Source organism: Gopherus evgoodei, chromosome 9 (assembly GCF_007399415.2).
Source record: "Gopherus evgoodei ecotype Sinaloan lineage chromosome 9, rGopEvg1_v1.p, whole genome shotgun sequence".
NCBI lineage: Eukaryota > Metazoa > Chordata > Testudines > Testudinidae > Gopherus > Gopherus evgoodei.
The window spans coordinates 89,679,903-89,706,498 of NC_044330.1; the positions used below are offsets into that span (position 1 = coordinate 89,679,903).

The window sequence follows — 26,596 nt, forward strand, 5'->3', positions numbered from 1 at the left end:
AGCTATGCCTGATAATCACTGCAAATTGCCAACCGTGCAATGACTTTACATCTACACGTTTGGGTTTCAGGGAATGCTTATCTGTAAATTGTACAATGTGTAAGGTGCAGTGGAGCTCCAAAGCCTTTATTTGGGACAAAGTCTAAACAGGACTGGAAGTGGGTAGTCCTTCAGCAAGATGAATTTCCCATCTTTAACAAAACAAAACAAAAAGCCCACTGTTGTCAGGCTTTAGTCTATGTTGGGGTGACCAACCTGAGTCTGAGAAAGAGCCAGAATTTACCAAAGTACATTGCTAAAGAGCCACAGTAATATGTCAGCAGCCCCCCCTCAGCTTCCCCACCCCTGCTCCCAGCACCTCCCACCCACTGGCAACCCTGCTGATCAGCACCTCCCCCTCCTCCCAGCACCTCCCCATCAGCTGTTTCACGGCGTGTGGGAGGTTCTGGGGGCAGGGGAGAGGAGCGAGGGCGGCAGGCTCAGGGGAGGGTGCGGAAAGGGGTGGAGTGAGGGCAGAGCCTGTGGCAGAGCCAGGGGTTTAGCAGTGAGCACTCCTCAGCACATTGGAAAGTTGACGCCTGTAGCTCCAGTCCCGGAATTGGTGTCTATGCAAGGAGCCACATATTAACTTCTGAAGAGCCGGATGTGGCGCCGGAGCTACAGATTGGCCACCGGTCTATGTTGTCACCAACACTCCTGTTCCTATCAGTGAATCGCTCTTCAAATCGTAATGACAAAAAAAGTGCTTTATATTTTTAAGTGGGAAAAAAAATTCTCATCTGCACTAACACGTCTGTCAATGTGGACTGCAGCAAAGGGGCTAAATTGGATTTACTCCTTTATCAGCATTACTAGACGTGTTTCTGAACTGCTGCTGGAGAATCTTGGGAAATGATTGTTGTGTCTAACAAGTAACTTGGGAACAACTGGGCTTTGGCAAAGCTTTAATAACGCCAGTCACCCTGTGAGCCAGATTCTGATCTCAGTTATATCACTGTAAGTGTGGAGTAACTCTGTTGAGTTACTCTGGATTTTTCTCAATGTAAACAAGGTTGGAATTTGGTCCTCTGTTTATTCTATTGAATTTGACAAATATTATTCAGCTAACCCTGCGCTATGTAAATGAATAATAATAGAGATACATTTACTAACAGAGGGAGTGGAAGCATCAGAGAACCACATCACAACACAATATGTAACAGTGTTTGTACAAATCGGAAGTCATGAATATAAAAGAGGATGCGGTCGTTAAAATCCTTACAGCACAGAATCCAATCCTTGCTGCTTTATAATCAATGGAATTAAAACAACAAGGAGTCTGGTGGCCCCTTAAAGACTAATAAAGTTATTTGGGCATAAGCTTTAATGGGTAAAAATCCCACTTCTTCAGATCCACTTCTTCAGTCTCCATGCATCTGAAGAAGTGGGTTTTTTACTCACAAAAGTTTATACCCAAATACATTTTGTAGTCTTTAAGGTGCCACCGGATTCTTCATTGTTTTTGTGGATACAGACTAACATGGCTACCCTCTGATAATGGAATTAAAACTTCCTTATGACATGAGATGAGCCTTCCAAACTGGATTCTTGTTCCAGTAGGTTCCTCTTAAGTTGTGTCCCTTGTCTCAGTTAAGAGCAAACCAGGAGGTTGAATTTAATTTAAAACATAAGAGGTATAAAGACAAGCTATCTAATTCTTAACAGCATCCTGCTGGGATCAGGAGAGGAGACTATGCATTGGTTACCCTCCCTCTTTGTCTAAACATCAACTGCCTCATCTTACTTCTTTCATTCTCACCAGGAAGGGAGAGTGTCTTATGCAGTGTACTACTGATAGATATGCTTATGCCAGTAAAGAAGGAAGTGCTCATTCCAGACTGAACAGTGCTAGGTTACTTAGATATTATATTTGCAAAATCATTCCCTTGTACATATTTCCCCCATAAAAGAGGAGTTATTATTGCAGCATGAGCCATAAATAGTGATATCTTTTGGCAATCTATTTGGTTACACTGCAATTCTTAAACACATGGCTGAGCACAAGAAGCCAGGTACAACTCTGATGCCACTGTCAAATGCCCTAAGTATGCTTGCTAGCTCTGCGTAGGTTATCCCAGGGGTACATTTCGGATTTTAAACACGTGGTTAAGCAGCCAAATTAAAACTAAAACAGTCTGGGGCAAATATGACTGGCTGAATATCTATTTTGCTTCTTCTTACCATTGGCTAAAAAAGAACTGGTCATATTAAAGTCATATGTTTCCCCACTCTTGCATTGTTTTAGAAAGTAAACACCAAAGTGCTTACCATAGGCCAGTGTTTTTGGCCTTGACAACATTTTAAAATTTAAGTACTGTATTATATAGTAACCTTTGGTTAGTGATTGGCTACTACAGTGTGCTGAAAACGGTATGGATCCACATTTTTGCTTTCAGTTATGCCATTGTAAATCTGAGGTACGTGGACATTTTGGGGTTTACACTGATGCGGTTTGAGAGCAGAATTTATCCCAATGGCAATATCCTCAGCTGAGCATATTAGCATAGATCCATTGAAGTTACTGGAGTCAGACCACTGAAGATCAGGCCCATGGCTGAAAGCTTGCCTACAATTGAGTACTCTGAGCACCAGAGTTAAAAGATGTTCATGACAAGTCCAAAGACAAGCCTAGAACTTTTTTCCTTTCACCAAATAGATAGTGGCATTCACTATGTTTTATTAATTAACCATGTAATTTCACTCAATTAATTGCTCTATACTGAAAAATCAACCACTGTGTTTATACATTGTTACTGCATTGTGCATTGTCACCATTTTAGCCCTGTAAAGAGCCTCTCCAGGTGTATCTGACTAGATGTTACAGCCTTGAAATCAGTATCTCTGGAATCACTGCTTAAAACTGATGGTTAGCATCCTCTTATTGTATCAGCTAATGTTGCATTTTTCAAGAGCCCCACAATACATAAAGACACGAACACCTTTTTGGACCAGAAAGTCTGTATCGTGGATGTAGGCAGGGAGGTGGGATCAGAAAAGTCACTGTATGTCTACATGATCCAGTATGTGTTTTAAAGTCCTTTTTGCCAATAGCGACGCTGTAGTCTAACACTGACTCTGTCTGTCCCCCATGTCTCTCTATTTTCAGAACAGAATCTATAAGTGTCACAAACAGGATAGTGATTCTGAACTGACAACCAGTGTTAAGGTATTTTCCCAGCCACATTGTGACTCTGGTGTCTCAGGTTTCACAGGTGGTGAGAGTTTATGCTGCAAAACCCTGTTTGTTTTAGACAATTGGTGGCAGTTGATTCCATGTAGCTCCTTTACAATTGTTCATAGAAAATTGATATACTACAAATAAAGGTTCATTGGTCAGTAGATTATCCAGACTCTGATTTTGTCGTGTTTTGTTTTCAAGTGTTGTAGTTGGATCTATACATGAGATTGTACCAGGGAATCTTTGTCTAGTGATGCATTACGCTCTGAAACAGGAAACCCTTGAGATTTTCATTCTATCAGATATTAATTAAGTGGTGGGAAATAGCCACATTAAGTAAATGTTCATATCACACTTTTACACTAGTCCAGTAGAGCTGATTTATGAATTAGAGATGAGCTGAGTAGCTGATGTTTGAATCCAGATCAGGTAAGGTTCAGGTCAACATTATTACTGATTATTTGCAAGAACTATCAATATGCTAATACCTTCTGTGCTGTACAGGGCACAGATATACAGCCTGTCTCTGGCCCAAGAAGCGAACAGACTATGAGGTAGATAAAGCTAAAACAAGATGTATTGGGAAGCCCAAAGAAGAGTCCAAGCTTAGGTTTTGTTTGACTTTACTTATCTCATTCTCTACTCCTCAATAACATGGTGGAGTAGAGAAAGTGTCTGAAGTAAGCTAGGATTTCTGGGAATTGTGGAAAAAGACAGTATTTATGAGAGAATTGAGTAAGGAGAGAATATGTGCACAGGTGGGGGTTTGACGCTGGCACATCTATGCAGAATGGGGAGAATGGAGAAAGCCATGAAGACGGGAGAAAGAATTAAATGAGATGTCAAGTCTGGTTTCATTGGCAGAGCAAACAGGTGTGTGATAGGTTCGGAAATATAGACTAGGGCAAAAACTGTGCAGTCTTGCTGGTGAAGATTCAGATTTGAAGCTGAATCAGAGGTTTTATGGCACTGAAATCTTGTGAACTCTTCTTGTGAATTTCAGGCCCAAATGATGGAAATCTTTCCTGCTCACTTTATCTCAGGTGTTTTCTGCTATCTTTAATAGGGGAAAATGTCACATGATTAGCATTCTCATGAGATTATTATTCACTTTTTGAATTGTATTCCAAAAGTGCCCCATACCCAATTAGATCAGGGCCCTATTTTGCAGGGTGCTGCACAATCACATAGTAATAGGTGGGTCCTTCTAGGTGAAAAGAAGATACAACAAGTGAGTGTAACAAGATGAAGGTAACTGTCCTAAGAAAAGGTAGCTGCCCAGGGTCAGTATTTAAACAATTTAGCAGGTTTTCTTTTAATGCCATAAAAAAATAAACAGTCCCAGTAATCCCTGCTGGCCACCTGATTAGTTGTTATCAGTTAGCAATTTCCTGTAGGCTCCACAGGAGAAGTGAATCTTGAGAATGGCTGGAAAGGGGACAGGATCATCACCTTGGGCCAAAAATCTCAGAAGAACAATTGTTCCCAGCTCTGTCCAAACAAGAACTTCAAAATAACTCCCTGGTGGTTCTGAAACCAACCTATGACAAAACAGACAGTGGCTAGATCAGACCCACATACTCTTCTAGATCAGTGGTTCCCAAACTTGTTCCGGGCCAGTTTGTTTACCTGCTACATTCGCAAGTTTGGCTGATTGCGGCTCCCAGTGGCTGCGGTTTGCTGCTCCAGGCCAATAGGAGCTGTTGGAAGTGGCATGGGCCAAGGGATGTACTGGGAGCCGTGATAGGCCGAACCTGTGGACTTGGCAGGTACACAAACCGGTCCGGCCTGCCAGGGGCTTTCCCTGCACAAGCAGCGGAACAAGTTTGGGAACCACTGATCTAGATGAATAGCTTTGGTTTTGAGTTTCTGCACTGTGGTTCATCTTGAGTCATGGAAGTTATTGCTTTATGAGGTGTAATGTAGTCTAGTAGTCTTCATCTTCCAACTGTGGAAAAGAATAACTATTCAGCATCTATAGAGTGTCTGTCATCTAAGGATCTTAAAGCATGTTATAAAGAACATATTATCTTTTTCTTGTAGCTGGAGTAAACTGAGTCAGAGAGGTCAAGTGACTTGCTCAACATTACAGCCTGTCCCTGGAATCCAAGCCTTTGCTCTCCCTGTCCTGTGCATTGTTTACTAGAAGATGTTGCCTTTCCAGTGATGAATAAAACAGTGTTTCTGCTGGTAGTTTGAAAACTCAGAAGTAGATTGAGCAATGATTCCACATGAGGGAAAACCACGTTTCCAAAATAGGACAAGAATTAGTTAAAAACGCAATTATCACTCATTGCAGGATCATCAAAAAAGGCAATGAGGTAGTGGGTGAGTAGCCCAGCCTTGTGAGGATTAACTCAAAGAAGATGTTAATAAGTATTCAATCTTTTGTTATAAATGGTAGTTTTAATTTCTGAAGCTGACGCTACCGAGATAAAATGCAGGAAAGGCACATGTTGTTATGTGAGAACTGACAGTGAGGTTCTGAGGGATTCAGCATAACAGCTTGTGTCAGGGGATGAGGTTAATGGAAAAGAATTTGTTATTCAGGTCACTTAATGAAAATAACCTTGGGAGAGTTTAGCACAGTCTTTGGGGTAAAATCATTTATTCCTATTCTACTTCCATCACTGTAATTTTGCCTAAAATGTGGAATAAGCTGACCTAAACATGAGCTCAACCTGTGAGAACAATGCAAATATATGCTGAGTCACAGACTGAACATCAGCAATTACTCCAATGACAATACATCAAATATTGCATTATCAGCAGAGGATTTCTCTGCATAATGCCAACTTTTAAACAGAAGAGTCACAGACCAAGATCTGTGTTTGAAAACCAACAAGGCCTGATGCAAAAGCACCAAAAAGTCACAAAATGTAAAATTTCTGGCCAGCATATTGCCTTTAGCGTAGATCAATTAGGAATGGGAAAAAAAAAAAAAGGTTCATCACAGCCCTCATTTTCGCCAAGTGTCTCTCTCTTGCTGCTTTGGTTTATAATACATCTGTAATTAGAGATGGACCCAAGTTGGAAGTGTTTAAGGGACTACAAAGGAAATCAGGAGATGTGGGTTCTATTCTTCACCTTGCCAGTGAACTGCTGTGACACCTTGGGCAATACCGAGAGCTGACAGTGCTTCTGTTTCCCTTCCCACTCTCTGTCTCTTTCGACTGTAAGCTCTTCCAGGCTGGGACTGTCTCTCACTATGTGTTTGTATTATGCCTAGCACAGACTTCCAACCCTGGTTTGGATATCTAGGCTCTACTGCTATGCAGACAATAATAATAATGGATCAGGGCTAGGATATCCGATTCTGAAAGCCTGCGAAGGTCCAGGGTCGCTTGGCTTGGCTCCTTCCCCTCTTGTGTCACTATTTTGTCTGCAAATGTCTTTTACTTAAAGAAACATGAATCAATCATTTATAGAAGGCTGAATATTCTCCCTTTACAATTCCAGATACAGCACATTCAATCAGGAAAGAAGCAAATTAAACCTGTCACCTGATCATAATGGGGTTTACAGAGGGGAAAATAGTTTCTTTTCTAATTTGAAGCCTAGGATCTGGGTATAGTAGCCAATAGCTACTGACTATACAAGAGAAATAACTCAGTCATTATGTACTCATACATGCATTTTATTTTAGGATTGAAACTATAGTAAATGTGGCCAAGTGAACTCTGTACCTTTCATCTGCCATTTAGAAAGGTAGGTTACTAAACTGGCAGAGCGAGCAACCAGCAAAAGCCTTGCAAAGAGAGCTTCCCTCCATGCTATTTATTGCCAAGAGCTTAGTAGATTTCTTAAAAGACAATAATCACCTTGTTTAATGAAGAGAAAACAGATACAGCTTCCCTAAACAATCATGACCAACTGATTTCCTTCCCCCCAACACATGCACCATCCCCCCCACTCCTGCCCTTAGTGAACCCAGTGAGCCTTTTTTATAGGATTCCCTGGTGTAAGCCCTTAGCTCCTGATTGCCTGCAGTCAGGAGCTCTGCCTTGTTAACACAATTCTTTCCACCTGTGTGGGTGTGGCTTGCTGGAGAATTAACTCCTAGTTTGCTGTAACCAGGCCGGCACCTTGTTATATTTGCAAGCACAGGCACTCCAGCTTGGTCATCTGCTTTGCCATTCTCATCAGCAGCGCTCCCAACCCACCTAGCCTTTTTCATGTTTTGGGGAAATTACTACAGATGGTAGCCACAAGTGTTCCTCTCTGGCTTTCAGTCCTGCTCTAGTGGCTGGACTGCATAGAGGTTTATGAGTCTACTAAAGCAGGGGTGGGCTAACTACGGCCCGGGGGCCACATCCGGCCCTCCAGATGTTTTAATCTGGCCCTTGAGCTCCCGCCAGGGAGTGGGGTCCGGGGCTTTCCCCGCTCCTGCGCTCCAGCTGGGGGCTTGCCCTGCTCCATGCGTGCTGTGGCTCTGCATGGTTCCTGGAAGCAGCAGCATGTCCCCCCCTCCTGCACCTATGCGTAGAGGCAGCCAGGGGGCTCTGCACACCGCCCCCACCCCAAACTCCACCCCCACAGCTCCCATGGGAACCATGGCCAATGGGAGCTATAGGGGTGGCACCTGCAGACGAGGCAGCATGCAGAGCCACCTGGCTACACCTCCGCGTCAGAGTTGGAGGGTGGGGGCATGCCGTTGCTTCTGGGAGCTGCTTAAGGTAAGCGCCGCCTGGAGCCTACACCCCTGACCCCCTCCCATGCCCCAACTCCTTGCCCCAGCCCTGATCCTTCTCCCGCCCTCCAAACCCCTTGGTCCCAGCTTGGAGCACCTTCCTGCACCCCCAACTCCTCATCTCCAGTCCTACCTCAGAGTTGGCACCCTCAGCCAGAGCTCTCACTCCCCTGTACCATAACATCCTGCCCCAGCCCAGAGCCCCCTCCCGCATCCTGAACTCCTCATATCTTGCCCCACCCTAGAGCCTGCACCTCCAGCCGGAGCCCTCAGCCCCTCCCGTACCCCAACCCCCAATGTCATGAGCATTCATGGCCTGCCATACTATTTCCATACCCAGATGTAGCCCTCAGGCCAAAAAGTTTGCCCACCCTTGTATTAGAGCCTTTGAGTGTAGAAACTCATGGCTTTAGATGCCTATGTTCAATCACTGCTGCTCACAACCACCATTACATCATGGTACAGGTGTCAGATAAAAGGATTATTAACTAGCTCGAGTGTTTTTTTTAAATGGACTGAGTAATGTTTCTTGTCATTAAAATCCTTCTGTGAAATGCCTCTGACAGTCACAAGAGGGAAACACGCCTGCTATTCACCATAACTAGCAATCACACTTTCAGCAGCAGAATGTCAGCCACAGGAGTGAGTGCGGAGGGTACATGAAATACAGTACGCTTGAGTGATAATTAACACACAACAAAAAGAGCTACCTATGCTGCAAATGGAAACACACTGAGGGGTGGGTCTATATGAGCATTTCAGTATAATTGTGCACTCTGAATATGGTAATGAATCACAATAGAGTGAACATCAACCTCAGCTTCAGCCCTGGGCCTTTAACTACTTGAAAATTGTACGAGTAGCCAAATAACGCACACCCTGTAGTGGCTAATCAGTAGTAGATTGTGGCTCATTAATTTTACATTTAATATTTTTCAGACCTTTAAAAAATTGTGACTTGAGGGCATTTATGTAATATTCTCCTCCTTTGGAGAGTTGTTCCTACTAAAAGAATAGGAAAAAAGTTAGCAACCCCTTTGCTCAACTAGAGACCATCATTTTATTCTGTGTTTGTACAGCACCTGGCACAGTGAGTCCTGGTCCATGACTGGGACTCTAAGTCACTACTGTATTATAAATTAATAATAATAATAATTAATATATTGGTTGTTTGGGGGGCTCTCCTTTTGTGAGGTTCCCTGGGCCTTTCTCTCACAAACCCAGCTGTCTTTTCAGTAGCAATTTATGAACTAGGATCTACTTTCTATTAACTTCCTATATAAAAATGAACATAGGCTATTGAGCAACCTTTATACCAGCATGTGAGTTAAAGGGCCATGGATTGCTGCAGTGAGGCACTGGGCACTTTTGCCTGAATGGGGAGTAAATAAGGTTTGCTGAATGTGAAATATTATGAATGCCCAAGTTTAGTGTAACTGTACAAGATGAATGTCTATTTCCTACTCCCCTGAATGAGATTATTTATTTATTTATTATTATATGTTTATTTGTTATGTGTAGGTCCCTACCTTGATGATGGACACCCAGTTTTCAGAATTCACCCCTGATATAACCCCAATAATGTTGGCGGCCCACACCAACAACTACGAAATCATCAAACTGCTTGTCCAAAGACGGGTAACAATACCACGCCCCCACCAGATCAGATGCAACTGCGTGGAATGTGTCTCCAGTTCCGAGGTGGACAGCCTGAGGCATTCCAGGTCAAGGCTAAACATCTACAAAGCCTTAGCGAGCCCTTCGTTGATTGCCTTATCGAGTGAGGACCCTATTTTGACAGCCTTCCGGCTGGGCTGGGAGCTGAAGGAGCTCAGCAAAGTGGAGAATGAGTTCAAGGCTGAATACGAAGAGCTTTCACAGCAGTGCAAACGTTTTGCTAAGGACCTTTTGGACCAGGCACGGAGCTCCAGGGAACTGGAGATCATTCTCAACCACAGGGATGATCAGAGTGAGGAGCTGGATCCCCAAAAATGTCATGATTTGGCAAAGCTAAAGGTAGCAATAAAGTATCATCAGAAAGAGGTAAGAGTCATCTTAATGTGGGGGTTTGCCAAAGCCAAATGTTGGGTAAAATGAATTATTTCCTGGCCTACCTTGTGTTCACTGAGGGAACACCAGGACTGTGACCGTGTTTGGATTGAAAGGAAGACTAGGTGCAAGTAGAGCTACAAGAGCTGGTTCTAAAGCCCACCCACCCTCAATGACAACCGAAGTCAATGAGCGCTCAGGGCCCTCAGCATCCCCTAGGAAGGGTGGAGCGTGCCACAAGATCAAGATTAGGCATTTGCCATCCTGCTTTAGCATTGATTGAGTACCTCATTTTCTGTCTAGGACAGATGTGAGTCAGGCTTCAATTAAAACTGTGCCCATAGCTAGCTAATAAGCCTTTAATGATTTCTAAAGATGCTAACACCAAATCCCCTTCCAGGCACCCTCAGTAATTTTATTCTCACTAAAGTCCATGCCCTGGGCCTTTGCAGTTGCAGGACTGCCTGTGCAAGGGAACTCCTGCTAGTATCAACAGCTCCCATCATCCTACCACTTCTCACAGGCCTGTGGATTTGAATTTGAGAGGATGTGACTACAATAGGCTCAGTATCCCTAAGTAGTTCTGCAATGATGAGATGTAAAGAAAATCAGAGAGGATTTTAATAAGCCTTGACTAGGAGTCACAAAGAAGGAGCCTTAAGGACAATGATTCTGGTGTGTTTCATATCCCTAATGCTCACCCTGTTTCGTTTGCAGCTGTATTCCAAATGCACTCAAGTGAAGCACAAACCGTGACTCTGTGCCCTTGGTGGGCATTCTGGTTGCGAATGCATTTGGAAACAGTGTTCAAAGCTGAGAGCTATAGATGGGCTCCCTCATTTCACTACTGCTGGTAGGAAGAAGGGGAAAAATTTGGAAGAGGAAAGAAAAAGGCCTTGACAAAAGGAGATGCATAATAGTATTTTTGGAGGCATCTTATTGGCCCCTATTCCACCAACTCAAGTGTGGCCTACAATATCCAAATTCCTGTTACATACATACTAAATGCACAAACCCATGTGACTGCACAATTAAAGTTATGGGCATGTTGTTAACGAGGGTAATGGTGGACAATTTGCAACCTTAATGATCACAGTTGCTACTAAGCAAATACTAGTTTAAACTCATATTTCTCACATTTGGGTACAGGACATTTGTCTACAGAGCCATACAAATATTGCTTCACACCTGAAAAACCCCAGTTTGATTCTTTGGCTCTGCTTCATCCAAGTTCTAGGGACTCAGAAAAATTTCCCAGAAATAGAAACTACTCCCTTTAGTGCCAGAAAAAAGGAAGAAATGCTTCTGCTAAAACATGAGAGAGAGCCATCCAAAAGCCCGGTAAATCCACAGACACTTCAGTACCATTCAATAGACAAGGGCTATGAATCTAACTCTAGTAAAATGCATGGTTTCATTAGTTCCATGGACATGATTTCATTAGTTGACTCTGGATTTTCCTTCTGTTCCCAAACAAAGGACAGAACTCAGTAGATTATATATCACTTGCCATTTGCCTGTGACATCCCTGGGTTGGAAAGGGAAAGATCTAGTTAACCTGGTTAAGGAGTTTAATTTATTTTACTTATCCATCACATTTGTTTTCCACCTGGGAGCGTGGAGGGTTTTCTAAAGCCTCCTTGAAGCTTCATAGACTTTAAGGTCAGAAGGGACCATTGTGATCATCTAGTCTGACCTCCTGCACAATGCAGGCCACGGAATCTCACCCATCCACTTCAATAACAAACCCCTTCAGAGCCTATCTAATCACCCTATTTTTTTACTGTCCTCCCTCCACTCATGACCCTGCGTTAGGCCATTGTCCTGGATGAAGAGAGCTCAATATGACACATTCCATAGCCCACAAAGTCAGCTCCACATTACCAGAGGGAAAATTGCAGAGTGGTGGAAGATGCATCTTTCCCATCTTCTACGCATGACCTGCTATCTCTGCAGAGCACATAGCCCCAGAAGCAAAGAGCAAAGCTAGACCCTCAAGTTTGGCCATATCTAGCACATGATAACAGATTGCTACACCGATAAGCTGTAGGTTGGACTAAGAGTGAGATACCGCCGTGCCAGTTATTCTTCATATGGATTGGTGATTTTGCTCACACTGATGGAGTTTGGGAATCATTTAAGTGGAGCCAGGTGACACAATGGATGAAATCCTGGCTATGTTCAACTCAGTGGCAAATTTCCTGTGACTTCCGTCAGGCCAGGCTTTCACTGAATAAGTTAAATAAGGTCATAGTCCCACTAGACAATTACGTCATGTCACATTGTGAGGTTTTTCAGTGTGGTACTGGAGCATCATTAACATTTAATGTGGCATCTTTTCATCACGACGCATCGCTGTTACATCACAGACGTCAGCATCATCATGATATTACTGCTGTAGACTGAGAAGCTTTGACATACTGAAAGCCAAGCACTCGACTGGCACAGTGACAGCTTTTAGGAGTGACTCACACTACATTTAGGTGTTATTTATTAAGGGCACATCTCATAGGCTGTAGCTACCCAACTGTTAAATGAATTCCAGCTGCTGCTGCTTTGGAGTTCCCTACCGAAATGTGTTCTGGGACACTGGAGCAGCTGGTCACTCCTGCCCAGATCACCTTAGATACTACAGATAAAACTTTCAAAAGAACTTATGTGACTTAGAAGCCTCAAAGCCAATGGGACTTAGGTTCCTTAGTCAGTTAGGGATTTTTGAAATGTTTCCCCTACATGCTTAGCTACTATTGCAATGGACGCTATACAAAACACTAAGACAGAGCAGATAGGCAGCCAGATCCTTCAATTGGAATAGCTTTTCTGTTGGAAGTTGTGACTGGAACTGGGAAGAGAAAAAAATATTTTACTCGATTTATTTTCATATTTTTGTGAGTGAAGCAGCGGAGAAATTAGAACGGCCTTGTCAAAATCGGGGCATTCCCACAAACACTCCAGCTGGTGGCACCCTTAAAAATAATTACAGTGGGGATCGTAAATTGTGTAAAGTGACATGGGTAGGTTGTTATGTAACTACAGTATAAATAAGTGCACTGATTAGACCACGACAGTTGTTCCTTATGTTCAGTAGTCCCACTAGGATTTTGGGGAGTAAGCCTTCAAAGCATAGGGCACCTTCTACTTCCCCAATGGACCTCAATGAGAGTGTAGACTGCATGTCACCTTATAGGACTGGGCCTTATTTTTACCTGAATGGTGCTTGGCAGCATGCCTGCACACACACTTTTCTGAGCTAAGAACCATACCTTAGATCAGAAAGGTTCTCAACCTTTCCAGATGACTGTACTCCTTTCAGGAGTCTGATTTGTCTTGTGTACCGCAAGGGTCCCTCACTTAAAAACTACTTGCTTACAAAATCACACAAAGATACAAAAGTGTCATAGCACACTGTTACTGACAAATTGCTGGCTTTCTGAGTTTGTCTGTATGACATTTTAGTTTGTACTGACTTTGCTAGTGTTTTTTATATAGCCTATTATAAAACTAGGCAAATATATAGATAAGTTGATGACCCCTGGAAGTCTTCTGGGTACTCCTGGTTGAGAACCGCTGCCTTCGATCACTACAGACTCCAGGTGTTTCAGGACATGCATTTATCCTGCCACTGCTCTTCAGAAGTGCTCAAGCAGGAGTCTGTAAAGTGACTGGGCCTTGTGTTTTGTTAGTGAAACAGCATGGATCTGGATTAAGTACAAGCCATTATTTGCAATGGGGGGCTGTGCTGTATTGACACTTGGTAAAGCTGTAATTCTTTTAATTGTTTTTTGACATTTTTCTGCCTCTTTTTTTGGTCAGGTTTGACTGGCTGTGTAACTCCGTATGTTTCACTGGCATGTGTATGTCAATTCCAGTGTGTAAATGACGTCAAATGGAACATAAGCACTGAACTGTCATTTTAAATCAGTGCAGTTTCCGTTTGCAATGTCTGGCTGCATAGGGCCAGAATGAATGTGCTTCCAAAGGGAAACAACCCTGATCTACCCCCACAGCTCCCTGCTGTTTGCAAAACAGCCCACCACTGCATGTTTCTAATTGTTGCGCAATTTTCTTATCATAATAATGATAATAAAAACAAATCATCAGGCAAAATATAAACATCCTTGCCAACACGTGAAAACTGTAAATAGGGACATTTGGTGACAGACATGGGGAAACGCCTTTTATCTTAATTGAAAAAGATTGGACTAAAAGCACTTTCCAGAGGGACAGAGAGGAAGGAGAGAGCACTTGTTTTTAGAAATAGACTTTTCCTACTGAGTAGGAGCATAAAATGGTGCTACCTTGCCTCACTGGCTCCAAAGTCAGCGAGCGTCTTGTACGCAAGCATGGACCCCTGTCTATAACAGGCTTCTGTGTTTAAATATCTCTCAATCCCTCCTTGCTTAGACCAGCAAAAACATAGCAAGCTCTAGACATGTATTGACACAGGGACAGATCATTATTTATGATTGATAGAGAAGCCCCAATGAAGACTCATTGCAGATAGGAATGCTTCCATTCAGTGCCTTACCCAGTAGCCATACTATGCTATTCCATGTGTGAACTTACTGCCTGGCCCTGAGTCATGGAAGCTTTCTGTCCATTGGCAGCAAATATTATGCTAACGATAAATGATGTGGCAGTCGCAGGCCATGCCTACAAACTTTAGTCAGTGCAGGTTACTTCTGAATAAAGCTGCCACAATTAATATATCACTTCAGCATATGCATACTTGACTGCTTGCATCAGCTCTGTGTATCCTCACCAGGGGTGCTTGTGTCAACACAAAGTGCAGTGCATCATGGGTGGGTATCCCAGTGTGCCATGCACTGCCCTGTGGTGGAATTTTGTAATGCCTTTTTGGGGAATTTTGTAATGCGCTGTAGGGGACACACAAGAGAGAAGGAGGTCAAGTTTCCCTCATGCAACTTTCTCCACCCATAATGCCATCTGTATCCCATAATTTTTGCACCTTTTTTTAATGTGTTAACTTCGGCTGGAGCCCAAACAGGGATATATGTGCTATTACCTGATAGCAGTACGGGAACCCCATTGCTGCAAATCCAGCCACTATGTCCTGTGCATTGCCAAGCATCACCGGCCTGTGTAGCAGGAGATGATTAATGACCCCGCACACTTGCATGACAGAGGCCCATGTTATGGATATTCCAACTCCAAAATGATTTCCCACTGATCAGTAGCAATCTGGCACTGCAGGCTTCCACAGTGCAATCACCCCTTGCTTCTCAGCTGTCAATTTCAGTGGCTTCCTTTACCTTTAATAGTGGTTCAAAATTTGTGAGCTCAGGTAAGGCAGTCAACTGAAAATTTGGCCCCATATCTGTAACCCTTCTGCCCCCCAAAATGTAACCCTTCTGCCCCTCTGAGTTGGCAACAACAAGGGCCAGGTTCAGTATCCAGGGGTTCCGTTTCAATAACGCAATGCAAAACCGGCACAAGCCCCCACCCAGTGACCTGGGACACTTACATACCACCCCCCTGGGCGCCTCTAGGAGGCAATGCTTCCCCACTCGCAAGCACAGGGGGAGTCCGAGTGTAGCAAAATCCTTTTAATAAAGGAGGGAAACAATGTGGCATCACGTTGGAGAAACACCACAAACAGAATTATAACACAAACCATAAGCAAAAAACCCATCTCCAAGTAAGTTTGGCAATGTCCTTTCCCCCTTAGGATCTTAAGTCCAAAGTCCAACAACCCAAAAGTCTCTGTTTCTGGTCAGTGCCACCCCAGAGTTCAAAAGTTTATCTGCAGAGTTTCTTCCCCCACCCCCCAGCCTGGGTGGAAATGGGGTGGGGCGTACACAGGGTGTTAAGGGGCACCTTACATGGACCAGGGGCCAACTGCTCCACCTCTCCGTGGAGTTCTGCTTCAGCCTTCACCACGACGAGCTCCACTCCACTCCACCAGCTGTGCTGCTCCTCCAGTCGACCCGTGAGCCACTCCAGCCGCCCACGCAAACCGTTCCGCTCCACTCACTGTTCCATGGGCTGCTCCAACATGCTGCAAACTGCTCCACCACTCTGTGGAGTTCTGCTGCAGCCTTCACCATGACCAGCTCCACTCCACCAGCTGTGCCACTCCTCCAGCCCACCTGTGAGCCGCTCCTGCAAACCGCTCCGCTCTCTGTTCCATAGGCTGCTCCAGCGTGCTGCAAACTGCTCCACTCTGCCAGCTGCTTAGTGATAGATCTTCAGGCTCCCCCACTAGTTAACACAGCACTCAGTGATCTCAGCTCAGTAAGCTTAGCTCTTTCAGCTTGTAGTAGAGAAGCCCAGGTGCTGGTGCACCATTGGCCCAACATGAATTCAGCTCAGCAGCCTCTAGATGGACTCCTAATGGATTCAAAATTAGCTCTGCTCTTCAACAGTGGACAGAGGAGGATATGCAACTGGTGTTCCAGGCCCTCAAAAGGGAACCCATACCGTCAGGTACACACACCAGTCCCCAACCTCTCTCAATTCACTGGGTTTTGGCACCCATGTCCCTTGTCTAGCAAGTGCCACCCACCTGATGGTGAGACATCTCTGTTACAAAGCAGTCCCACAGTTCCTCATCCACACAACCAGGGCGACAACACACCACTCCTCCCGCCCCAACAACAAAGAAACTGTGGATCCCAGAGTTGTCAAAACAACTATACCAGGCTGCTGTGGGCCACGCCAGGCGGGGTGGGTGTACCAATGCAAATACCTGAAATTCTCTTCCACACTCCCCACAGTTCACCACCAGATGTCAGGGCAGAGCCCATCCTGACTCTGCTTACATCTTTCTCCTAGCTGAGAATTTGTCATCCCAACAAATCATATTCCCTACTATACCAACTCACTCGTCCCCTCCAAAGGGCCTTAGATAGCCCACTTTAGCTTCCACAAATCTGTGTGCTAAATGTATTGGCTCCTCACTAGTCACCCCAGGTGCATCATAAGTTAACTGTTTCACTGGACTTATTACCCTGTCTCACCTATTGAGAATCTCTGTTTACATATCTTTACATGTATAGTATCTTGACGTAACTTAATTTCGTTTGTTCGGATTCGCTACTTGGCAATATACATGGGCAATCAGAACAATACTTTGCATTCCTCTATCACCGTTGTTCTTATTTAATGTTTATATTGCAACAGTACCTAGAGGCCAATCAGGCCAGGGCTCCGTTGTGCTAGGGACTGGATAATGACAGTCCTTTCCCCAAAGAGCTGACAGTCATTTTAAGGAGCCAGTGCACTTTGCAGGCGCTAATGAAGTAAGCCTCACAACATCCTGATAATTCAGGGGAAGTATTTTTGGCACCACCTACTTCAAGACTTGACACAAGACCTTTGCTGTCCACCATGGGTTACAACTCTACCAAGTGAGTTGGAGGAACCTGTCCCAGTGGCTTAGCTAGCACTTACCTGAATCAGTGCAATGCATTCTTCTCTGAGGGATGCTCTAATATGCATCTCATTGGCCTTGTCACCAGTCTCCCTACCTGAAAATTGCATTCCTATGCCTCTGTCTGAGTCCTTGCATCCTGTGGCAGGAGTTGGTGTATATAACATGAAATCACTGCAGGCAAGAAAGGAACTAGAAACATTGTTATCTGCTAGCACTCTTCTTCCTTAAGACTCTGTTGTGTCTCTCACACTGATATTTGCTTTATCTTCACAATGGCAGAAAAATGGGTCATTTCAGTCCCACAGCGTATACAGCCCTACATTTGATTTGGCCAGAAAGTTACATTTGCAAATATTTTATAAATTGACAAATATGTAGCTTCTGAGTAAGAGCACTTTCCTTTTGGGGGCAAAAAGTGGGAAAAAATAAAATGTATAGCTGTTTATGTTTATTTTTGGATAAGCTAATGTGCATCCTGGAAGGTAATTACTTTTTTACACAGGAGGAGAAGAATCAGTTATGATAAGAGAGATTAGAATGTGCCCTTCCTGAGGTGGTTTTCGTAGCATATCTCTTGTTTATAAATGTTCAAATCCACTAAGCAATGCTCAGTGTCCTTCTCAATCTTCCTGGCAATGGAAACAATCCTATGGGTGGAAGGGTTGCATGCCAGGAATTTCAAAATAACCAAGCAAACGTGATCATTTATTTAGAAGACAGAAGGCATCTAATTGTTGCACGACATTCCTTCATGGTGTGCAAAAAAAATTAAGGCTGCTTTGGCACAGTATGAATGTGTTGGTTAGCTCTGGTGTTTTTGTATCTATGTTTCTCAGATCAATTTCCCAAAGAATTAAGCTCTATAAAATCAATGGAATTTATACTGAGAGGAGAAGGGGGAAAAGTCACTTCTCTAAAACTCTAGGCTTCCTTAGAGAGACAAGGTAGGTGAGGTACTAACTTGTATTGGACAAGATGAAAGAGACAAGTTTTCCAGCTTACACAAAGCTCTTCCTCAGGTCTGGGAAAGGCTTCCTCGACAGTTACTTAAAAACACAATCAGTTATAAAGACAACAGGTCTGATTCTCATTTCCACTGCTCTAGCCGTGAAAAGGGATCGGAGGTAGATTGAGAATATAATTTTTGCCCACTTTAAGGCACTGACAGAGAAGTGTAAAGTGGCAGCTGGGAATCAAATCTAAAGGACTAGATTCTCCACTGCCTTGCCTCTTGAGGAGTCATTTACGCCATGCAAAATGAGCATAAAATGCCGCTAAGCCAGAATGGTGCCGTTATGCACCATTTTGCCTGATTATGAATTGCCTTCCACCCTGTGAAATCCTTTGCATTTGCACTAAATCAATGTGGGCAAAACATCAGCATACAAAATATCCACCCCCCTTTCCATTTAATAAGGAGTCTTGAAGTTTAAATCTCCTCAGTGTGCTATTAGTGATCCGATTGGAGTAGGTTTCAACTTTTCTCGAGCTCATCAGAATGTGGTGTGAAGCTCACAGACAACAGACTAAGGCAGTGGTTCCCAAACTGGGGTTTGTGAACCCCTGGGGGATCATGAAATGTTACAGGGGGTTCTCAGGAAAAAATTCCGTAATGGCGGACAGAGATGGCCCTAGAGACCCTGGGCAGCATGCAGCCAGCAGTCTGGAGCCCCTGGACTTCCAAGACCTAAGCCTATCAAAGCAAGTGTATCTATCACACTGAGGAGATTTAAACTGGTAGTGCTTTGTGTCTGTGTTTTACTGACAGGTGAAGTTGACTATGCGAGGATGACACAGCGGAGAGCCAGGCCCACTTCATGTGTGTGTATAAATGATTCCACAAGATGCAAGGCCAGGGAGAGTCAGACCCATTTAAATTCCCCACAAACCATTTTTACCGTACTGAGAGAAAATGGCATTTTATCTGCTGCTGGATGGCTTAACACTTTCACTGAGAGATCAAAGGACTGTATGCAATTCCCTCATGGCAGGCTTACCGTCAATTGCTATTACTCACTTTACTCTTTAAATCATTGATAGGAGATCTGAAGGAATCAGATGGGTTTTGTTGAGTTTTTTAATTTATTTTTTACCACTGTCACTTTAGGACACAGCCTTAAAAGTTGTTTCCTAAGATAAGGAGTTCAGTTACTGTTTCCCCAAAACATTTATGTAGACAAGTGAGTCTAGAGATATATTACTTGAGTGTATGGACAATCATTCCAGCCATGCTGTATAGTGCTCAGCCATGTCTTGAGTGTGTCAAATTAGATGTGCACCATCCCCAAGAGAGTTTGAGTAAACCTGGAGAATTTCTAAGGGCACTTCAGTTTGCTTATAAAAATATCACAGGCTCATGAAGGATGGGGTGTGGAGTATGTGAAAATAAAAGCCAATCAACTGTACACTGTTTATATCTATTTCTAAACCCATTCAGTTTTCTTGAGGGAGAGCCAAGGACATTTTTTTGCTGATAGTCAGGTGCAGAGATATTTTCCAGTGGTTTTGTCTGTTTTAATGCAACATTGCCTAGATGTATAATAACGCAAAGCTGACTATTTCTAGTGTGCTTTTTAAAGGCAAGACATTTAAAACTGGCTTTTCAAGGGACTGCATGGCTCAGAGGATCATCATCCTTAGTTATTGTTGGAGTGAAAGTATTTCACCATCCTCAGAAACAGAAGAGAAATATATATTGAACACTTCTATTTTTGCTGCATTATTTTTGGTAATGCTACTATCTAGTAATGGATGAATAACACTGTCAGGATTCTTTTTGACTAGTGGTAACATGTATCAGGCAACAAAGGTAAGAATAATTTTTCATTAATATTTTCTTGCCCCTAGTCTCTGGTCTGAATGACATCTTGGACAGAAAGAAGGGAAGGAATATTGAAAGTAAAAGGAAATTGTCACGAACTCAAGACCATACTTTAATGATTAAGGGGATACACCATTTCCTTTAGCTCCATAGATTGCATCAATCTTTCTGCTGATGACAGGAGGGGCTTTGGAAGCACAAGCTATGGCACTGGACATGATTGATTTTGCTTTCCAAAGACAACAGAGAAATATGGAATGCGGGAAAGAAGTGATATATTGTGTATCTTAGAAACAAATTCATCAGTCTTCTCTTGTTTGAAGGTCTACAGCACCCACTCACAAACAGTCTTTCCAGTTACCCTGATGTTAGCATTGAAGGATATATCATTCACACTCCAGTTTGTGAGATACCCAAAGATATTAATATCCATGGGGAAAAGTCTTTATACAGAGCCCCCTGTTGGTGGTGGAAATGGTGCTATTAGTGATCCGATTGGAGTAGGTTTCAACTTTTCTCGAGCTCATCAGAATGTGGTGTGAAGCTCACAGACAACAGACTAAGGCAGTGGTTCCCAAACTGGGGTTTGTGAACCCCTGGGGGATCATGAAATGTTACAGGGGATTCTCAGGAAAAAATTCTGTAATGGCGGACAGAGATGGCCCTAGAGACCCTGGGCAGCATGCAGCCAGCAGCCTGGAGCCCCTGGACTTCCAAGACCTAAGCCGATCAAAGCAAGTGTATCTATCACACTGAGGAGATTTAAACTTCAAGACTCCTTATATGAAATGGAAAGGGGGGTGGATATTTTTTGCTGTTTTTAAAATTAAATAGACATCTAATATTGTTTTTTAAATTATCATGAAGAACAAACTTAAGCTTTGTTATAATGTACGTTGTTTGCCTCGACTGCTGAAGACCTGAATGTTGTGTAGGAGGAACTCCTTGAATTGGCTTCTTAAATACCTTCATGCTGTTTCACACCTGATACTCCTTGATGAAACATAGGAGCCTTGTCTCATAACAGGCTTATTCAAAGTGACACAGGCTATGAAAGTGAGATCTTGGAAGAGTGTTACCCTTTTCATAGTTTAATAAAAATACTGTAATGATAAACAATAATACTTAATCATAAATAGTGTGTAATAAGCATGTCATAAAAACAAATTTTATATTTCCAAGATCACTGCTTTTATAATTTATACTCAGGTAAAGGAGAAAATTCCTGGAAATATTCATTTTTAGGAAGGGGTTCACGAGACTTGAGATTCTATTGAAAAGGGTTCACAGGTTGTTAAAGTTTGGGAACCACTGGACTAAGGATTTCACTCTCAATGTCTATTATGTCTTCAATAGATGCATCATCAAAATAAGCCATTTGGATATGTCATGATTGGAAACATGATAATTTCATAGTTCTTCATTCTGGGAAAGTGAGAGTAAGTGTGATGGATAAGCTGACTCACTATAGTCCTCCCAGATTGGGATCTTGTTCAGAATGGCATTTATAATGTGACTGCAGTTGCTGTGTTCTCACTGTTTTGCCACCGACCCTGATGGTTTAGCAAGCCTACTGCTGCAGAGCATGTGTATTTCTCATTGTATAACAGTGATTTATTCTGCAACTGAGTGATAGGCTAGGGCTTCCCAGCAAGGTGAGAGGTGTTCACAGTGCACAGATCCATTCTCTCCTTCCCCCATGTATTTTCACCATTAGAAAGCTGAAGAAAATAACACCATTCCTGGAAAATACTCTTTCATGGTAGAAGAAAAAAGTAAATATGCTGGGTTCCTATTGGGGTATAAATTGTTTGTTTTCAATTAACCAGACATCTGGTCCACAGCCCCAGACTCCAACCTTGCAGATGCAGTATATGAATTAACATGATATTTTATGATTTATTGCCAGTAGTACCCTCAGTGAGAAGATTAGGGCTTGGATTGACATCATTCTACCTAACTGTTTTCTTTCCAGTGATTTATCAATGTCTCTTGTATTGTAAACATGTTTGTTTGGTTATGAATCTAACAAATGACTTCTTAAAGGGGACGTGCTACACACACACCAAAGTCAGACTTTTTTTTATTAAGTAAAAAGAAGTCTTGAAAGGGGCTTTTTAATAGAAAGGTTTTTTCTGTTTGTTTATTTAAATTAGAAATTCAGGTCTGGAGGACTCTGTGATGGCTGGAGAACTAGTAGGATAACACTGTAAGTACCAAGTGAAACCTGATTAACTGTAAAAGATTTTTATTCAGACTGCTTAAATGCAATCTGCAAAGAAAAGAAAACTGGACTTGGGCCCCATTTTTCTTCTTCATGATGTATAAGAAAGGATGTAAAGATATTGGTAGTTCTTTAAGGGTTTTTTTTGGCTCCTTTTTCATTTTGAAATGCACATCTTGTATAGGCTGGAAGACCATACTACTGGAGAACTAGTGAAATGATGACACCAAAGAAGCCAAAAGAGTGAAAGTTGAGCAAGTGAGAGGGGAAAAGACTTTTATCCAAACTGCTTCAAGCATTTTGGGTTTTGCTGGGTTTTTTTAAACACCTATTTAATTCCAATGACTATTTAATATTTTGTAAGAAGGTAGTCTTTCTCAAAGATTCAACATCATCACCCAGGCTATTAAGGTGTGGAACTCACAATAGACATCCCTGGGACCTCCCAGAAGTTCTCCAGCAAATCCAGGGAAGACCAGATTTGATATTTCTAAGGTTTAAAAAGGAACCCCCAAAACAAACAAACAGACAGAGAAACAAACACAAAATTGCAGAAGAAAAACATTTTCAGGCTTTTTTATTAGTAACAAAGAAACAAAAAAGGACACAGGCCTAATCTATAATGAAATCTTTGCCAGTCACCTTTAAAACCCTGGATTTTTGTTAATACATTTTAATTTAAATGCTGGAAATACTCTTGGGAGAAAAGATCTTTATTTAAAAATCAGCATGCCCATCCCTATCCACTACGTTCTGAGAAAGCTCACAATACCTATTTCTGAGACCTGTAACAATGGGAGCTCTGCTTGCATAAGGACTGAGAAGAGACTTCAGTATTTGACTTTACGTGACTTTTAACCTGAGTATCTCTGATATGTCCATAAAATGCACCTGATGTTTCCCTCAGTTGTTGGAGATCAGTCAGTTTGCTGTGAATTAATTGACTGGCTCCTATGTGTGTCATGTTCAGAGCCAGTTTGGATTGCAATGAGCTGCATTTGTAAATTGAGAGTATTAATCTCAACGTATTAGGCCTTCTTAACTTCTGTAATGGACCTATACACCTGAATGTTTGCTGAAATCTTTCCCAGAATAACTATTTATCTACTGTATTCTAATATCTACTAAAACAAATGCTGAAAACCAGCGTTTGAGAAGTCTGCATTGCTCCATGCACTAATTCTGAATTCTTGCATAGACTGACCCAGAGAAATTTGGTAGATTAGTGTCTGTGACGCCAGTTCATCATCCCTATTTGCAAACCACTTAAGCATGTGCTTAAAGCCCACTGGCAACAATAGGATTTAACCACATGCTTAAAACTAAGCACATTCTTACATGCTTTCCTGAATAAGGATATATTTAAGCACCCGATTAACTGCTTTGCTAAATTAAGGCCTATTTTCATTCTCCCTGTCTGCATGCAAAGAACCTGCAAGCTTTGTCCTGCAATATGCAGTATATCAAACACTTCTCTTATCTGGGGATTTAGGGACCAATCCAACTCCCATTGAACCCAGTGGAAGCCTTTGACTTTAATGGGAACTGGACCAAGCTCTTCAATATTTCTTCAGAGTCTTGCCTTCTGCCAGTATTTACATCACTCGTGACTTATTTGTTGCTGGATACATGTCACTGTGAGAGCCCTATGATCCTCTCACTGAAAAGCTGCCTGTATTAAATGGCGGTGCAATATGTGGCAAATGCTGCCTTTGGCTGTCTCTGCACCACTTCCATAGATTCCAGTTGGGTCTTATGTGTAGTAGTTCCTAACACACAATCCTATCTCTGAAGACTAAGTGGAAATAACCTAATTTATTTCATGTGGAACCACAAACTCACTTTTAACCTGCACCAGTAGGAGTTAATGAATGCTTTATTTGCTAAAAGATGAAGAAGAAATACTTTATTGCTAAAAAGATACCAAGTCCCCACTGAAACAATTTTACTTACTATTGAAAATAATACAACCACTTTGGGATTAGGGTTGGTACGAATTGGTTGATCTACGCTAAGATTAGGGTTGGGGTTGATCAGTTGCCTCAGAGTAGGGGTAGGAGTAGAGCTACTATTAGGGTTGGATTATTGTGTGGCCTTGGGATGGGGTTCGTGTTAGGGCTAGTAGGTGGACCTGAGCTAGCATTAGGATTTGGGTTACTGGGTGGCCTCAGGATAGGGGTAGGATTGGGGCTACCTAGATGGACCTGAGGTAGGGTTAGGGTTAGAGCCAGTAGGTGGCCCCAAGCTAGGGTTAGAGTTGGGCTATGTAGGTTTCCCTAACTAGGGTTAGGGTTGGGGCCAGTAGGCAACCCTGGGGTAGGCTTAGGTTTCATAGGTGGCCCTGGGCTAAGGATAGTGTTTGGGCCAGTTGGTGGATCCAAGCTAGGATTATATGTGGCCCTGGGCTTGCGTTAAGGTTGGTGCCATTTGGTGGACTTGAACTAGGGGTATGGCTACATTTGGAATTTCAAAGCGCTGTCTTGGCAGCGCTGTGGGAGCGCTGCCGCGGCAGCGCTTTGACGTGTGAGTATAGTCGGAGCGGCAGCTCTGGGAGACAGCTCTCCCAGCGCTGCATGTAAACCACATCCCTTACAGGTGTAGTGTGCAGTGATGGGAGCCGCGCTCCCAGCGCTGCTGCCCTGATTACACTGACGCTTTACAGCGCTGTATCTTGCAGCACTCAGGGGGGTGTTTTTTCATACCCCTGAGTGCGAAAGTTGCAGCCCTGTAAAGTGTGAGTGTAGCCATGGCCTCAGTTTAGAGTTTGGACCAACTGGCAGTCCCAGGCCTGTGATAGGATTGATATTTGATATCACAATACAGGACTTTTATATATATCCAAAATGTTAGGAAATAAAGCAGACCTATTCTACCTATGAGGTTTAAAGACTACGGGCCACATTTCCCCTTTGTTCCACATGTAGAACTGCCACTGACAATAATGGGAGATGTACTCCCCCTCCCCTGCACAGACTCAGCCCTGCTGCTAGGACCTCGAGAGATGGAGGGGGGAGCCAAGTCTCTGGGCTTGTCTACATCACAAAGTTGCAGCGCTGGTGAGGGGGTTACAGCGCTGCAACTTAGGAGGTGTACACATCTGCAGGGCATCACCAGCGCTGCAACTCCCTGTTTGCAGCGCTGGCCGTACTCCCGTTTTGTCTTGGGTGTAGAGGATCAGCGCTGGTGATCCAGCGCTGGTAATCAAGTGTAGACACTTACCAGCGCTTTTCTTGACCTCCGTGGAATAAGCAGGTATCCCAGCATACCTGAGGATACCTCTCTGGTAATCAAGCCGGTCTCCTTCCCCGCGGTTTGCTCCGGTGTTCTCCGAATCCCCCCCCAAGCGGGTCTCCTTCCCCGCGGTTTGCAGGGGGGTTCGGGGAACGCGAGAGCAAACCGCGGGGAAGCAGGTCTCCTTCCCCGCGGTTTGCTCTCGCGTTCCCCGAACCCCCCTGCAAGCAGGTCTCCTTCCCCGCAGTTTGCAGGGGGGTTCGGGGAACGCGATAGCAAACCGCGGGGAAGGAGACCTGCTTGCAGGGGGGTTCGGGGAACGCGAGAGCAAACCGCGGGGAAGGAGATCTGCTTGCAGGGGGGTTCGGGGAACACTGGAGCAACCCGGGGAAGGAGACCTGCTTCCCCGTGGTTTGCTCTCGCGTTCCCCGAACCCCCCTTGAAGCCGCCCAACAGCGCTGCAGTGTGGCCACATCTAACACCACTTGCAGCGCTGGTTGCTGTAAGTGTGGCCACTCTGCAGCGCTGGCCCTATACAGCTGTACTAATACAGCTGTAACAACCAGCGCTGCAAAATTGTAGATGTAGACATACCCTCTGTCCATTCCCACCTTTGCCTGCCCACACCCTGCACAGGACAGAGGAGTCATGGCCTTGAAGAGACTTCTCTCCCACTGTTGTGACTTGTGGGGTGTGTAGACAGTGCAGAGGAGCAAGGGAGTGCCTGCACTGGGCAAACAATGACCTGTGAAATACACGCTGAGCACCATGTGAACGGTTGCTGGGAACACAATAGCTGTTGCATTTTTCTGCACTTACTGGCATGCTAGAATTGAGTTCATGGGAAATTTACAGCCCATAAAGCACTGAATTAAATTTACATTTCTGCAACTGCACTGAAGACAATGAATTTGCATGAGCATAACTGATGGCAAAATTTGGCCCACTGTATTTATCAGAATCAGTCT

The 26,596-nt window shown here is 43.5% G+C and overlaps 1 protein-coding gene across 2 annotated transcripts in view; it reads left to right on the forward strand.

Annotated features, from left to right (window-relative positions):
* The window catches only part of TRPC5 (transient receptor potential cation channel subfamily C member 5), a 139,297-nt gene that overhangs the window by 59,832 nt on the left and 52,869 nt on the right, over nucleotides 1-26,596 (forward strand). For both annotated transcript variants that reach the window (XM_030576272.1, XM_030576271.1), the window contains exon 3: nucleotides 9,429-9,950. In XM_030576272.1, the coding sequence (XP_030432132.1) occupies nucleotides 9,429-9,950 (522 nt within the window). The remainder of the gene's footprint in view (nucleotides 1-9,428; nucleotides 9,951-26,596) is intronic.